The sequence below is a fragment of the Elephas maximus genome, chromosome 3 (assembly GCF_024166365.1).
Source record: "Elephas maximus indicus isolate mEleMax1 chromosome 3, mEleMax1 primary haplotype, whole genome shotgun sequence".
Classification (NCBI taxonomy): domain Eukaryota; kingdom Metazoa; phylum Chordata; class Mammalia; order Proboscidea; family Elephantidae; genus Elephas; species Elephas maximus.
In genome coordinates, this window is record NC_064821.1 from 76,303,057 (window position 1) to 76,317,226 (window position 14,170).

At 37.9% G+C, this 14,170-nt stretch overlaps 1 protein-coding gene across 5 annotated transcripts in view; it reads right to left on the bottom strand.

Annotated features, from left to right (window-relative positions):
- The window catches only part of ZMYM6 (zinc finger MYM-type containing 6), a 40,281-nt gene that overhangs the window by 13,331 nt on the left and 12,780 nt on the right, over positions 1–14,170 (bottom strand). For all 5 annotated transcript variants that reach the window (XM_049878711.1, XM_049878710.1, XM_049878712.1 and 2 more), the window contains 8 exons: positions 12,779–12,929; positions 11,105–11,220; positions 10,194–10,469; positions 9,882–10,032; positions 9,131–9,303; positions 4,321–4,468; positions 2,694–2,834; positions 1,105–1,142 (listed from right to left, as the gene is read on the bottom strand). In XM_049878711.1, coding sequence (XP_049734668.1) covers positions 1,105–1,142; positions 2,694–2,834; positions 4,321–4,468; positions 9,131–9,303; positions 9,882–10,032; positions 10,194–10,469; positions 11,105–11,220; positions 12,779–12,929 — 1,194 coding nt within the window. The remainder of the gene's footprint in view (positions 1–1,104; positions 1,143–2,693; positions 2,835–4,320; positions 4,469–9,130; positions 9,304–9,881; positions 10,033–10,193; positions 10,470–11,104; positions 11,221–12,778; positions 12,930–14,170) is intronic.

The window sequence follows — 14,170 nt, forward strand, 5'->3', positions numbered from 1 at the left end:
AAAAAAAAGAAAGTAATAAAAATAATATTAAGTTTAAAAGTAAAAAAAATACCTTGCACCTTAGCAAGGATGATAGTTGGTCTTAGGGACACATTATGGCAGCACTGATCTTAAAACTATGTTGCCAGGATTTTGACATTTTATTATCCTTGCCCAGTTATGATTTTTTTTGCAAACTAAAGAGTATACCTACTTTAATGTTGCTTTTGATTTTTTGAGCATTGTCTCTAATATCCTGCAGGGTGCACTCCCCTACATTAACAGCATGGAATATCACAGCAATGATTTGGCCTTCTTCATAGAGTTTTATCAGGTCACTTCTGTTCCAAAGTTGCTGAATTTCAGGAACACTTTTTAACACTAGCACCACCACTTAATGAACACTTGGATGGCATGAAATAAAAAAACGCTTTTAATTCTATCAAGAGCAAATTTAAGTCAGCAGCACAACAGCTACCAAAAACGTTAATCGAGACCTGATGCATAAAGCTTCATGTGATACTGATAGGATAACGGGAATTTTGTTTTCCTGCCAGGGTGATGCTGACACAGAGTAATGGGACAGTCTGCAATTCTTTCAGGCCATCAGCTTTGAAATTATGCATTTCTTGAAAAAAAAAATTAATTTGGGGAAGTTTCACAGTATTTCAAATTTGAGGCATAAAGTGGGAGTTCAAATATATTTTTACTTTGCACTATTTTCAGCCTCACATAATTCAAAGTTGCATAAAACAACACTACATTGAATTTTCAAAAGACTTTTTAATCTAAAAGGAAAATTCTTCAGTATAGTAAAAGAGAAAAATAAGTAACCAGATGAAATTAACAAGTATATAAAGAAATTAAGGAACCAGAAGATAAACTTAATGAATCAGAAAATACATTCTTATTAATGACCTAATATTGATCTACGTTCAAACATCTAGATTTTTTATTAATGATCCAGGTTCAAAAACACAAGTTAGTGCATAATATATTACTCCACCTTTTGGAAGACCAAGTTGCAAATATACAAATGTACTTAGATATACCCTAAAAGGCTCTATACAGAGAAAAAATTAACCCAAGTAGTAATATCAAAAAAATATTAACAAAAAAACTTACATTTTCAGTGATCTTTGCTGCCTCTTTAATAACTGCACCTGTTAAAATTAAAACATATACTATTATCTCCAGAACATACAGAAATAAATGAACGTTGAAACTTCTTGTTTCAGATCAGGACACAAAAAGAATAAGGCCAAACGTACTTTAATCTCACTAAGGTGTGCTACAGTCTAGACCGTAATTTCTCAAAAAATGGTCCAAAGAGGAATCTAGAAGGCATTATGCTGGGTGAAATTAGTCAGTTGCAGAAGGACAAATATTGTATGAGACCACTCATATAAGAATTCGAGAAATAGTTTAAACAGAAGAAAATATTCTTTGATGGTTATAAGAGCGGGGAGGGAGAGAGGGAGAGGGGTATTCATTAATTAGATAGTAGACAAGAACTATTTTAAGGTGAAGGGAAAGACAACATACAATACAGAAGAGGTCAGCACAACTGGAATAAACCAAAAGCAAAGAAGTTTCCCGAATAAACTGAATGCTTCAAAGGCCAACGCAGTAGGGGCAGGGGTTTGGGGACCATGGTTTCAGGGGACATCTAGGTCAACTGGCATAATAAAATCTATTAAGAAAACATTCTGCACCCCACTTTGGAGAGTGGTGTCTGGGGTCTTAAACGCTAGCAAGCAGTCATCTAAGGTGAATCAATTGGTCTCAACCTATCTGGAGCAAAGGAGAATGAAGAACACCAAAGACACAAGATAATTATGAGCCCAAGAGACAGAAAGGGCCACATTAATCAGAGACTACTAGATGAACTAGATGGTGCTCGGCTACAACCGATGGCTGCCCTGACAGGGAACACAACAGAGAGCCCCTGAGGGAGCAGGAGAGCAGTGGGATAAAAAAAAAAAAAAAAATGCAGACCTCAAATTCTCATAAAAAGACCAGACTTAATGGTCTCACTGAGACTAGAAGGACCCCGGAGGTCATGGTCCTTACTTCTGTTAGCCCAAGACAGGAACCATTTCCAAAGCCAACTCTTTAGACAGGGATTGGACTGGGTTATAGGATAGAAAATGATACTGGTGAGGAGTGAGTTTCTTGGATGAAGTAGACACATGAGACTAAGTGGGCAGCTCCTGCCTAGAGGGGAGATGAGAAGGCAGAGGGGGTCAGAAGCTGGCTGAATGGACACGAAATTAGAGGGTGGAGAGAAGGAGCGTACTAGCAGTATATAGCAAGGTGTATATAAATTTTTGTATGAGAGACTGGCTTAATTTGTAAACTTTCACTTAAAGCACAATAAAACTAAAAAAAAAAAAAAAAGGTCCAATGAAACCCTGCATCAATATCACTTGGTGTGCTTGATAAAGGTAAGAATTTTTGGGCTCCAGCCAAATCCTACTGTATTAGAATCTCTGATGATAAAGGGGCAGGGATACTACAATTGTTTGGGCTCTTAAAAAAAAAAAAAAAAAAACTATACATACCACTTCCTCCCATTCCCATGCCACCCTGCTTGTTACCCACTTCTCTCAGAGACAGAAGGCCATGCTTCCTCATATAAATGTAATGAAAAATATTACTGATAAGAACTACCTAGACTAGACAATGCTAAATAACTTTATGTCAAGTCATACCTTTTGAAACACTGTTAGTGTTCCCTGTGGGCTGGGCAACAGATACTTTTGCCAACGACACCACATTGGTTATAACTGGTGTTGAATTCATCCTTGAAGAAAGGGGCTCCATCAAAGTAGTTTGTGCCTTAGAAATATTTACTGATTAAAATAAAAAGGTAAGACCTGGTATAAACAAAAGAGTGACACCAAAAAGCCCTGTTTAACAACTAGATTTTCAAGGAGCAATGCAAATATCTCATTCTGTAATGTTGGTTTGGGTGACTCTGGTCAGATTAATGTTCATTAGGGCTTAAGAAGAGCCTGATTCTCTAAAACTATAAGCCTCAAATAGCATTTAACTGTTAAAAAATACAGGTATTAGATTCAGGATTAATTGGGCTTTCCTATTAGTAAACACAAAATTGTTATGTCTAAGTTTGCTTCAAATACAAATTTAACATGACAACTTTTATAAATAAGTCGGTGAGGTAGCTGTCCGTCCACTTTAGAACACCAGTTTTTCTTAATACACAATTATAGAATGAAAATTGTGCCACCAACATGACTGGTCCCAGGGAATATATGGCTAACACAAAAGATCAGCACAAGATATATATGATTAAGGTGAAGATTAGTAAGACTGCAAAGGTGGGCATGGACCAGATCTCAAGGAACCAAAGCATGTAGATTCTGTTCTCAGTTAGGAATCAGCATTCCAGGCTTTGGCCAGAAAACATAATATCAAGTGTTTTAAATCTAATATTCAAAGAGAAAGGCACTACCTAAGGGAGCTACTTTAACACAGGGGCTTAGGACTGGTTCGGATGCCTGCTGAGAATTTACATTTCTAACAAGTTCCCAGGCAATGCCAATACTGCTGGTTGGGGACCAATTCTGAGAACCACTAGTAAAGAAGTGGTTCTCAAAAATTATTATACATAAGAATCACCTGGGGATCTTGTTAAACTGCAGATTCTGATTCAGTATATGTGAGGGTGGAAATACAAATTCTCTGCAGGGATTCAAACCAGAACGAAGCAGTTGGAAGCCCTGCTTTAACAACATGCCACTTGTCTACTTGCCTGATGGATCCTCTGACCACATTAGCTGTTCTACTTGCAAAATTATCTCATTCTTAGCCAGGAAAAACTGCTACCCATGAAGAACTGGTCTACTTTATTTTTTGTGATATAATTGTGTTGTTTTTTTCCTTGGCTACAAGCAAGCTCTAAATCAAATCTTATGTGAGTCACGCAAATACATTAACTTATTTATGTCTTCTCCTCCTTTCTTTGCCCTGATTTTCTATCTTTATTTCTAACGTACTAACTGAAAGGTATACGTCCCTTAGTATAAGTATTTGTGTATAGATAAATTCAGTCAAAAGCAATGAAATCTAATTTTTCTATAAAAATTAGTGCTTATACATTTACTGAAGCCTTGGTATGTTTGATTATGATGGCAAAAACATCAAATTAATTTTCCCTCAAGGGCAACCTTTAAGGATTCTTAAAGGAAAAGTTAATAAAATTCAGGCTATTCGAACCCAGTAGAATTTTGTTTTTATTAGATTACTTACAACTGTGTGTGCTGATAGTAATCCTAGCACTGACATGAAGATTCTATTAGCCAAGTTTAATTTTACCTTTATTCTGTGCAAGAGGGTCATTTGTAATTTGCTGATGACAAAACTCGATGACACAAAACAGGTTACAGAAATATTTGATGTTTCCTCGCCATTTTATGGACTCACTTAGCTTACCCTGTCGTTTACAGCCATCACACTTTGCCATCTGAGAAAGAAATATAAGGACAGGCATAAAACAATAAAATAATCATAAAACTAGAAGGAACTATGAAAACAGAATATACAAGTCAGTTGAGACCACGAAATCTAAGGTTCCTACCTTAAAATACTGTCATAAAAAAATATATATATGTATATATTTAATTACTTGTTTCATCATAAACCAAAACCAAACCCAATTGTCATCAAGTTAATTCCAACTCATAGTGACCCTACAGGACAGACCAGAACTGCCCCACAGAGTTTCCAAGGCTATAATCTTGACGGAAGCAGACTGCCACATCTTTCTCCTGTGGAGAGGCTGGTGGTTTTACACCATCAACCTTTCGGTTGGTAGCTGAGCACTTTAACCACGGCACTACCAGGGCTTCCAGGGCTTCTTTGCTTCATTATAGATGCCATAAATTGAGAGAATATAAAAGTTGTTTTTCTTTGTTCAAAACTACTGATGTTAGAAACAAGAGACAGGCTCTATTTTGAAAAGGTTCAAGAGGCAGTATATTGCAGGAGAAAGAATATGGGCTTTGGAGTCATACACACTTTGATTCATTCAACAAATAGCTAACTAAGCATCCTCTGTCTTAAGCACTGTGGTAAGTCCTGTTCATATAGTGGTGAAAATGACATAAGCTCTCCCCTCAAAAAGACTATATTTTGGGAGTGAGGTAGACAAGTAAACCAGTTATTTCATTATAGTATGATAGGTGCTACTTAGCTCTGTGACCTTCCAGCTTCCTCGAGGGGCACAACACTTAACTTCCCCGAACCTCATTCCTTTTATTTATAAACTGGTGATAATACATGCAGCTCTTAGGATTGTATGAGGATTAAAAACAAAAATAACACTTATGGAGCACAGGGCATATAACAGAGGTTCAATTAGTTATAGCCGTCATTGCTAGCCTTTCAGAAAGATGATTTTTTTTAATGGAGGCTGATCAGTCATTTGACCTGTAAAGTGAAGTCACTTGACCTGTAAAATGAGGACAAGGTCTGACTTCAAATTCCTCAGAAAAACCTTCTGAATGAGAGGGCAGCTTAAGACAAAATAACTACATAAAGCTCTAACTTACAAGGTCTCAAAAAGTTATACACAAGGTCAATGTGCCTTGTAAGAAAGCAAAAAATAAGCACATCCTCAGAAAACAACAAGGTCTCCAGAAATCCTACCCTCTTTGCCCCAAAGACTTCATGTTTACATGCAGTAGAATTTAATAGGTTGTTGTTAGGTGCCATTAAGCCGGTTCCAACTCACAGTGACGCTAGCATCACAGAACGAAACACTGCCCGGTCCTGCGCCTTCGTCACAACTGTTGCTATGTTTGGGCCCAGTGTTGCAGCCACTGTGTCAATCCATCTCACTGAGGGTCTTCCTCTTTTTTGCTGACCCTCTATTCTACCAAGCATGATGTCCTCCTCCTGATAACATGTCAAAAGCATGTGAAAGGTAGTCTCGCCATCCTTATTTCTAAGGACCATTCTGGTTGTACATCTTCCAAGACAGATTTGGTCATTCTTTTGGCAGCCCGTGGTATATTCCTCTCCAACACAATTCAAAGCTGTCAATTTTTCTTCCATCTTCCTTATTCATTCTCCAGCTTTCGCATGCATAGGAGGCAACTGAAAATACCCTGGCTTGGGTCAGGCACACCTCAGTCCTCAAGGTGACATCTTTGCTTTTTAACACTTTAAAGAGGTCTTTTGCAGCAGATTTGCCCAATGCAACGTGTCTTTTGATTTCCTGACTGCTGCTTCTGTGGATGTTGATTGTGGATCCAAGTAAAATGAAACCCTTGACAACTTCAACCTTTTCTCTGTTTATCATGATGTTGCTTATTGGTTCAGCTGTGAGGATTTTTGTTCTATGTTGAGGTGTAATCCACACTGAAGGCTGCGGCCTTTGATCTTCATCAGTAAGTGCTTCAAGTCCTCTTCATTTTCAGCAAGAAAGGTTGTGTCATCTGCATAATGCAGCTTGTTAGTGAGTCTTCCTCCAATCCTGATGCCCCATTCTTTTTCATACAGATCAGCTTCTCAGATTATCTGCTCAGCATACAGATTGAATAGGTATGGTGAAAGGATAGAACCCTCACACACACCTTTCCTGACTTTGAACCATGCAGCATCCCCTTGTTCTGTTCGAATGACTGCCTCTTGATCCATGTATACGCTCCTCACGAGCACAATTCCCATTCTTTGTAATATTATCCATAATTTTTTACGATCCACACAGTCAAATGCCTTACCACAGTCAATAAAACACAGGTAAACTGGTATTCTCTGGTTTTGGCCAGGGTCCATCTGACATCAGCAATGATACCCCTGGTTCCACGTCCTCTTCTAAATCTGGCTTGAATTTCTGGCAGTTCCCTGTTGATATACTGCTGCAGCTGCTTTTGAATGATTTTCAGCAAAATTTTGCTTGCGTGTGATTTAATGACGTTGTTCGAGAATTTCTGCAGTCAGCTGGATCACTTTTCTTGGGAATAGGCACAAATATGGATCTCTTCCGGTCGGTTGGCCAAGTAGCTGTCTTACAAATTTCCTGGCATAGATTAGTGAGCACTTTCAGTGCTGCACGCATCTGCTGAAACATCTCAATTGGTATTTCATCAATTCCCGGAGCCTTGTTTATCACCAGCGTCTTCAGTGCAGCTTAGACTTCTTCCTTCAGTACCATCAGTTCCCGATCATATGCTACCTCCTGAAATGGTTGAGCACTGACCAATTCTTTTGGGTATAATGACTCTGTGTATTCCTTCCATCTTCTTTCGATGCTTCCTGCACTGTTTAATATTTTCCTTAGAACTGCAACTTGAGGCTTGAATTTTTTCTTAAGTTCTTCCAGCTTGAAAAATGCTGAGCATGTTCTTCTCTTCTGGTTTTCTATTTCCAGGTCTTTGCACATGTCATCATAATATCCTGCCTTCTTGAGCCTTCCTTTGAAATCTTCTGTTCAGCTCTTTGGCTTCACTCAAGAGCAAGTTTCAGAGTCTCTTCTGATATCCATTTAGGTCCTTTCTTTCTTTCCTGTCTTTTTAGTGACCTCTTGCTTTCTTCATGTGTGATGTCCTTGACATCATTTCACAACTCGTTTAGTCTTTGGTCACTAGTGTTTCACACGTCAAATCGATTCTTGAGATGGTGTCTAAATTCAGGTGGGATATACTCAAGGTCCTACTTCGGCTCTCGTAGACTTGTTCTAATTTTCTTCAGTTTCAGCTTGAACCTGCATATGAGTAATTGATGGTCTGATCTGCAGTTGGCCACTGGCCTTCTTCTGACTGGTGATATTGAGCTTTTCCATCATCTCTTTCCACAGACGTAGTCGATTTGATTCCCATGTATTCCATCCGGCAAGGTCCATGACTGGTGATATTGAGCTTTTCCATCGTCTCTTTCCACAGACGTAGTCGATTTGATTCCTGTGTATTCCATCTGGCAAGGTCCATGACTGGTGATATTGAGCTTTTCCATCGTCTCTTTCCACAGACGTAGTCGATTTGATTCCTGTGTATTCCATCTGGCAAGGTCCATGTGTATAGTTGCCGTTTATGTTGATGAAAAAAGGTATCTGCAAGGAAGAGATCGCTGGTCTTGCAAAATTCTATCATGCATTCTCCAGCATCATTTCTATCACCAAGGCCATAGTCCAAATACCGATCCTCCTTCATTTCTAACTTTTGCATTCCAATCACCAGTAATTATCAGCACATCCTGGTTGCATGTTCGATCAATTTCAGACTGCAGAAGTTGGTAGAAATCTTCAGTTTCTTCACCTTTGGCCTTAGTAGTTGGTGCATAAATTTGAATAATAATCCTATTACCTGGTCTTCCTTGCAGTCATATTGATATTATCCTATCACTAACAGCATGGTACTTCAGGATAGATCTTGAAATGTTCTTTTTGATGATGAATGCAACATCATTTCTCTTCAAGTTGTCATTCCCAGCACAGAAGACCATATGATTGTCTGATTCAAAAAGACCAATACCAGTCCATCTCCACTCACTAATGCCTAGGATTATGGATATGTGTTCCATTTCATTTCTGACGATTTCCAGCTTTCCCAGATTCATGCTTGGTACGTTCCACATTCCAATTATTAATGGATGTTTGCAGCTGTTTCTTCCCACTTTGAGTCATGCCACAACAGCAAATGAAGGTTCTGAAAGCCCGACTCCATCCACGTCATTAAAATCGACTCTACTTTGAGGAGGCAGCTCTTCCCCAGTCATATTTCGAGTGTCTTCCAACCTGAGGAGCTCATCTTCCAGCGGTATATCAGACAATGTTCTGTTCCTATTTGTAAGGTTTTCACTGGCTAATTCTTTTCAGAAGTAGAGTGCCAGGTCTTTCTTCCTAATCTGTTTTAGTCTGGAAGCTCCACTGAAACCTGTCCACCATGGGTGACCCTGCTGGTATTTGTATACCGGTGGCATGGCTTCCAGCATCACAGCAACACACAAGTCCCACAGTACAACAAACTGACAGACACATGGGGGAAATTGCAACAGTAGTAGAATTTTTGAGTCAATAATTCATTTTATCTAAATATCAAATTTTCCTTTATATAATTTGAACATATTTTAAATAGAAAATAATCTGCACTAACTTGAGAAAGCCAAAGAAGTATATCACATTTACCTGATAAAAGAGAACTGTAAATTTGGACATGCACTCTTCACAACAAAACTCTTCTAACTTGCCCTCCAATCGATTTTCTACCAAATTAGGGGATGTCTGTGAACAATAACTGCATATCTTACAGTAGTTTCTCCATCGTTCTCCAAAGTCACGTGCAGAGAGGGATTTGCAAACTGAAAATCAGAAGGGATGAAAGAAACAAAATCTGCATTAAGTTTAAGGAGATAAAATGAGTTTTTATGGTCTTAGATAATAAGTTTCAGCTCATTTCTAAATCTTGGCACAGAATTATTTGCCTCTAGGATAAAGGATAGTCTCTGTATTTGCAAAACAAGCTCATATCATCTTTTAAATATACTCAAAACATTAAGCCATCTATATTAAAAAACATCGGAGGTGTAAACGCCAAAAGCAGCAATTGCTTAAGTACCCTCTTTACAAATGAATGCAAGAACAAAAAGATCTCTGAAGTCATAGCTAAACTTATGAAGAGATTTTCTATACTAATACCATTGACCTAACCATATTTTAATAGTTTTTCTTTATTGAGATTACTGCAACATCTAAAGGGATACACTTTCAAGCAAATTATATATAAATTCAATATAAAAAGACTTCAACATTATGCACATATTATACCTCATAAAACAAAAATTACTTGAAAATTAATTGTGAATTAATATTCCAAGTCATCATGAGTTACTTCACTTCACAGCAATCACAGGTTCTGTAGGTAGAACTGAACTTTTACCTTCACTACAGAAGGGCTTGTCAACCCCTGAGAATCGCACAGTCTCCTTTATAATTTTCTGAAGTTTACAGTAGTCACACATTGCCACAACTTTATTTTTCTTTTTATATTCATCAGAACAAGTCTTGCCACAAAACAGAAACATTTTACCCTGCAGAGAAACAAGAGTCATTAAGGTTTAACTAAATGGTTGCTTTAAGAAATCCATTGTCCTCATTTTCAAAGCATATTGAGTGACTGTCAAAGATGAAAAGAAAAAAATGTTTCTATTGAATAAGTTTATATTCAGTCCCTTTCATGATCTCTCTTTACCTTGTAGAAAAGAAGGTCTGGTTTTGTGGCAAACAGATGATTACAGTGCTGACACTTGAGCTTAGAAACTGTTTGGGTTAAAGCAACTTGCTGACATTGTTCAGCAAGAGGCTGGAGACTGGCTGCAGCAGAGCCACTGATGGAGCTGGAGGGAACAGCTGAGGCGTTACCTCCTCCCGCTGGCACTGCTGACCCGTTGCGCGGGCTTACAACCACTCGACCCTGAGAGAAGGGCACTGCTGAAGAGTTTGGTCCTTTTGGCTTGTTAAATACATTCTGAATGAACACAAATAAGGCAAAGATTTTATCAAGTGAGTAAATAACATTAACTTAGTAATTATGATTTTCTCACTTTAACAAGTTATAATTCCTCCCCCCCTTTTTTTTTTTTTAAGTTTTTTATAAAGTCATTCACAGAAGGCGTTTAAATGGCAGTAGGGTTGAAATGGAATAGAAGGACCAAAAAATACAACATTCAACGGTCGAGGACTACAATTTAGGCTTTCCAGACAAAGACCTCTAGTAAATGCCTTTAGTAGATTAGAGCAGACCTCTTTTCCCTCAAGACACCCCTCTACCTACACTCCCATCACCAACCAGCCCGTGACGGCTATGAAGAGCACAGTGGTCACCACCTGTCTCCTTCGCCCTGGTGAGGGAGAGAGCCAAGGAAGTGGAAGGAGGGAAGAACAGTCTAGGAAAGGACCCTGAGTAAGGAAGAAAGCTTTGAGGCCCAATACCTGAGCTCAGGCATTTAAGGGAAATGACCTTTAGGATCCTGGTTGAACAGAATTTTTTTTTTTTTTAAGTTAACTTTAATGTTTAGAAGTAGGGGCCATCAGTAGTTAAAACTGTGCCATAGACCAATGCCTACGAGAACCACCAGGGTAAAATACTACCTGAGATCATACCTGGAAAGCTACCACACAACTGGAGCTGCAGAAGCTGTATATAGTTCCATTTGACATGGCTAGGTGATACTGAGGAATTGCTGAGGTTTTACAACTATGACACGCAACCTGGACACCTTGGTGACAAAAAAATAAAAACCAATGAATAAGTTATAAAACAAACAAAGGATCCAAAAATGAATTGGAAGAATGAAAATATCAAATAATCAGTAAGATACAAAAAAATCAAGGAACTTTACAATAATCTATAAATTTAACTACAGAAAATACATGGAACAAGGGATTATCATTGCTAATGTCAGATGGATCATGGCTGAAAGCAGAGGGTACCAGAAAGATGTTTACCTGTGTTTTATTGACTATGCAAAAGCATTCAGCTGTGTGGATCACAACAAATTATGGATAACATGTGAAGAAAGGGAATTCCAAAACACTTAATTGGGCTCATGAGGAACCTATACACAGACGAGGAGGCAGCTGTTCAAACAGAACAAGGGGATACTGCATGGTTTAAAATTAGGAAAGGTATACGTAAAAGATGTATCCTTTCACCATACTTATTCAATCTGTATGCTGAGCAAATAATCCGAAAAGCTGAACTATATGAAGAATAATGTGGCATCAGGATTGGAGGAAGACTCATTAACAACCTGCAATACGAAGATGACACAATCTTGTTTGCTGAAAGTGAAGAGGACTCGAAGCACTTACTAATGAAGATCAAAGACTATATCTTCAGTACGGATTACATCTCAACATAAAGAAAACAAACATCCTCATAACTGGACCAATAAGTAACATCATGATAAACAGAGAAAAGACTGACGTTGTCAAGGATTTCATCTTCCTTTGATCTATAATCAACACCCACGGAAGCAGAAGTCAAGAAACCAAACAATGTTTTGCACTGGGCAAATCTGCTATAAAATGTTAAAAAGCAAAGATGTTCACTTTGAGGATTAAGCTGTGCCTGATCCAAGCCATGGTATTTTCAATCACCTCATGTGCATGTTAAAATTGGACAATGAATAAGGAAGACCAAAGAAGAACTGATGCCTTTGAATTATGGTGTTGGAGAAGAATACTGAACATACCACGGACTGCCTGAAGAACGAACAAATCTGTGTTGGAAGTACAGACAGAATGCTCCTTAGAAAGGAGGATGACGAGACTTTATCTCACATACTTTGGACATGTTATCAGGTGAAACAAGTTCCTGGAGGAGGACATCATGCTTGGTAAAGTGAAGGGTCAGCGAAAAAGAGGAAGACCCTCGATGAGATGGACTGACACAGTGACTGCAACAGTGCGCTTAAACACAGCAACAATCGTGAGGATGGTGCGGCTCCAGGCAGTGTTTCGTTCTGTTGTACTTAGAGTCACCATGAGTCGGAACTGACCCAACAGCTAACAACAACAAATAACTACAACTAATCTCAAGTCCCACTTACACAGAAAATAACTTGAAACTTATATGTGTTTTTTTTCTTTCTTCTCATACATGAAACTAAAATATCTCAATCAATAAAATCAGTTTTTTTTTTTAAAACTAAATTAGTCGAGTCTTTACTTAACCATACAGATAAATTGGGTTTATAACAGAATGAAGGAAAAATAGTTACGGTCTTCTTCAATAGTTACTAAATTTATAAGTTTATCAAATTTAAATATTACCTGAAGAAATAACTGTCTTAACTCTGTAAGCAGATAAGCAATTAATAGAACAGAAAAGCTCTGTTTTTCCTGAGTCATTCGTAGTCTCAATCATTTCAGCTGAGGGCCTCAATGATTTCCCCAGGGCATATGGAGGAGTCTGGGCTGAATTCTATTAAGAAAATAACATGAATAACATGAGATGCATTGTACAAGTATACACATGTACATGTTGTTTAAAAAAGAAAATGGAAAGTTGCCCATAACTACAGCCTTTTATTGAAATATTTGAGCATAGCAAAGAGGCCACAACAAGTGTTAAAAACTTCTGGAAGTTGGGATGTGGGAAAAATAAGTTCTTTTAGGCAATAATAAAACGTAAACTGAAGAAAATTAGTAACTATTCAGATAGATATGTTAACAACAAAACACATTACAAGTAATGAATTAGGTAGTCACAACAGACTTTTCTCATCTCAAATTACCAGAGAAGACCAAGTAATCCATCAACCAAAGGGCCCCCTCCTCAGTAAAGATTTGGAAATCAATCTAGGATGGAGTCTACCACCTTTCAGGTTATTTAACTTTTAAGACTCTCTACTGGGAGGTGCTAGAAATGATGTTTAATGTATATCAGAAGATCCTACGAATTGCCTACTTTCCCAGCCAAATTTCTTGATAAAATTTGCCGTACATTCGTTTTAAGTAATAATAACTACCATTTATATAAATTACCAATATTATCACTTATCGAGTGCTTACCATGGGCCAGATTCCATGGTAAACAATATCTGTATACTGTATCATAGAATCCTTTCAACAATATACCAGTTGCCAAGAGGATTCTGACTATGGTGACCAATATGTGTCAGAATAGAACTGTGCTCCACAGGGTTTTCAATGGCTGATTTTTTGGTAGTAGATTCCCAGGCCTTTTTTCTGAGGTGCCTCTGGGTGGAGTTGAACCTGCAACCTTTGAGTTAGCAGCACAATACACGAACTGTTTGCACCACTCAGGGACTCCTTAACAATACAGTGACGTACTTACACAAATTTTACTTAAAAAACTTAACTTTAATTAAATTATCTTAAGAAAACAGAAAAAGCAGGAGTCAAACTTATTTCATCTGACTCTGAAGTTCAGGTTCCTAACCCATATATATACTGCCAATGACCACGATATAAGGTTTCACAATAAGAAACTCTATGGGGAAGTAAACAGTAGGAAAATATAAATGATGGTAAAGTTTCACTATATAATCCTCCTGGTAAAAGAAGACCATCATTTATGCAGTTGATAGAGTACAATACCAGTAACAAAATTAGAAACGGAACTGGTTTCTGGATCACATATAAAAATAACACGAATTCTTTTCCTATGAAAGCAGCAGTACCTGGACTGCCAAAAATGAC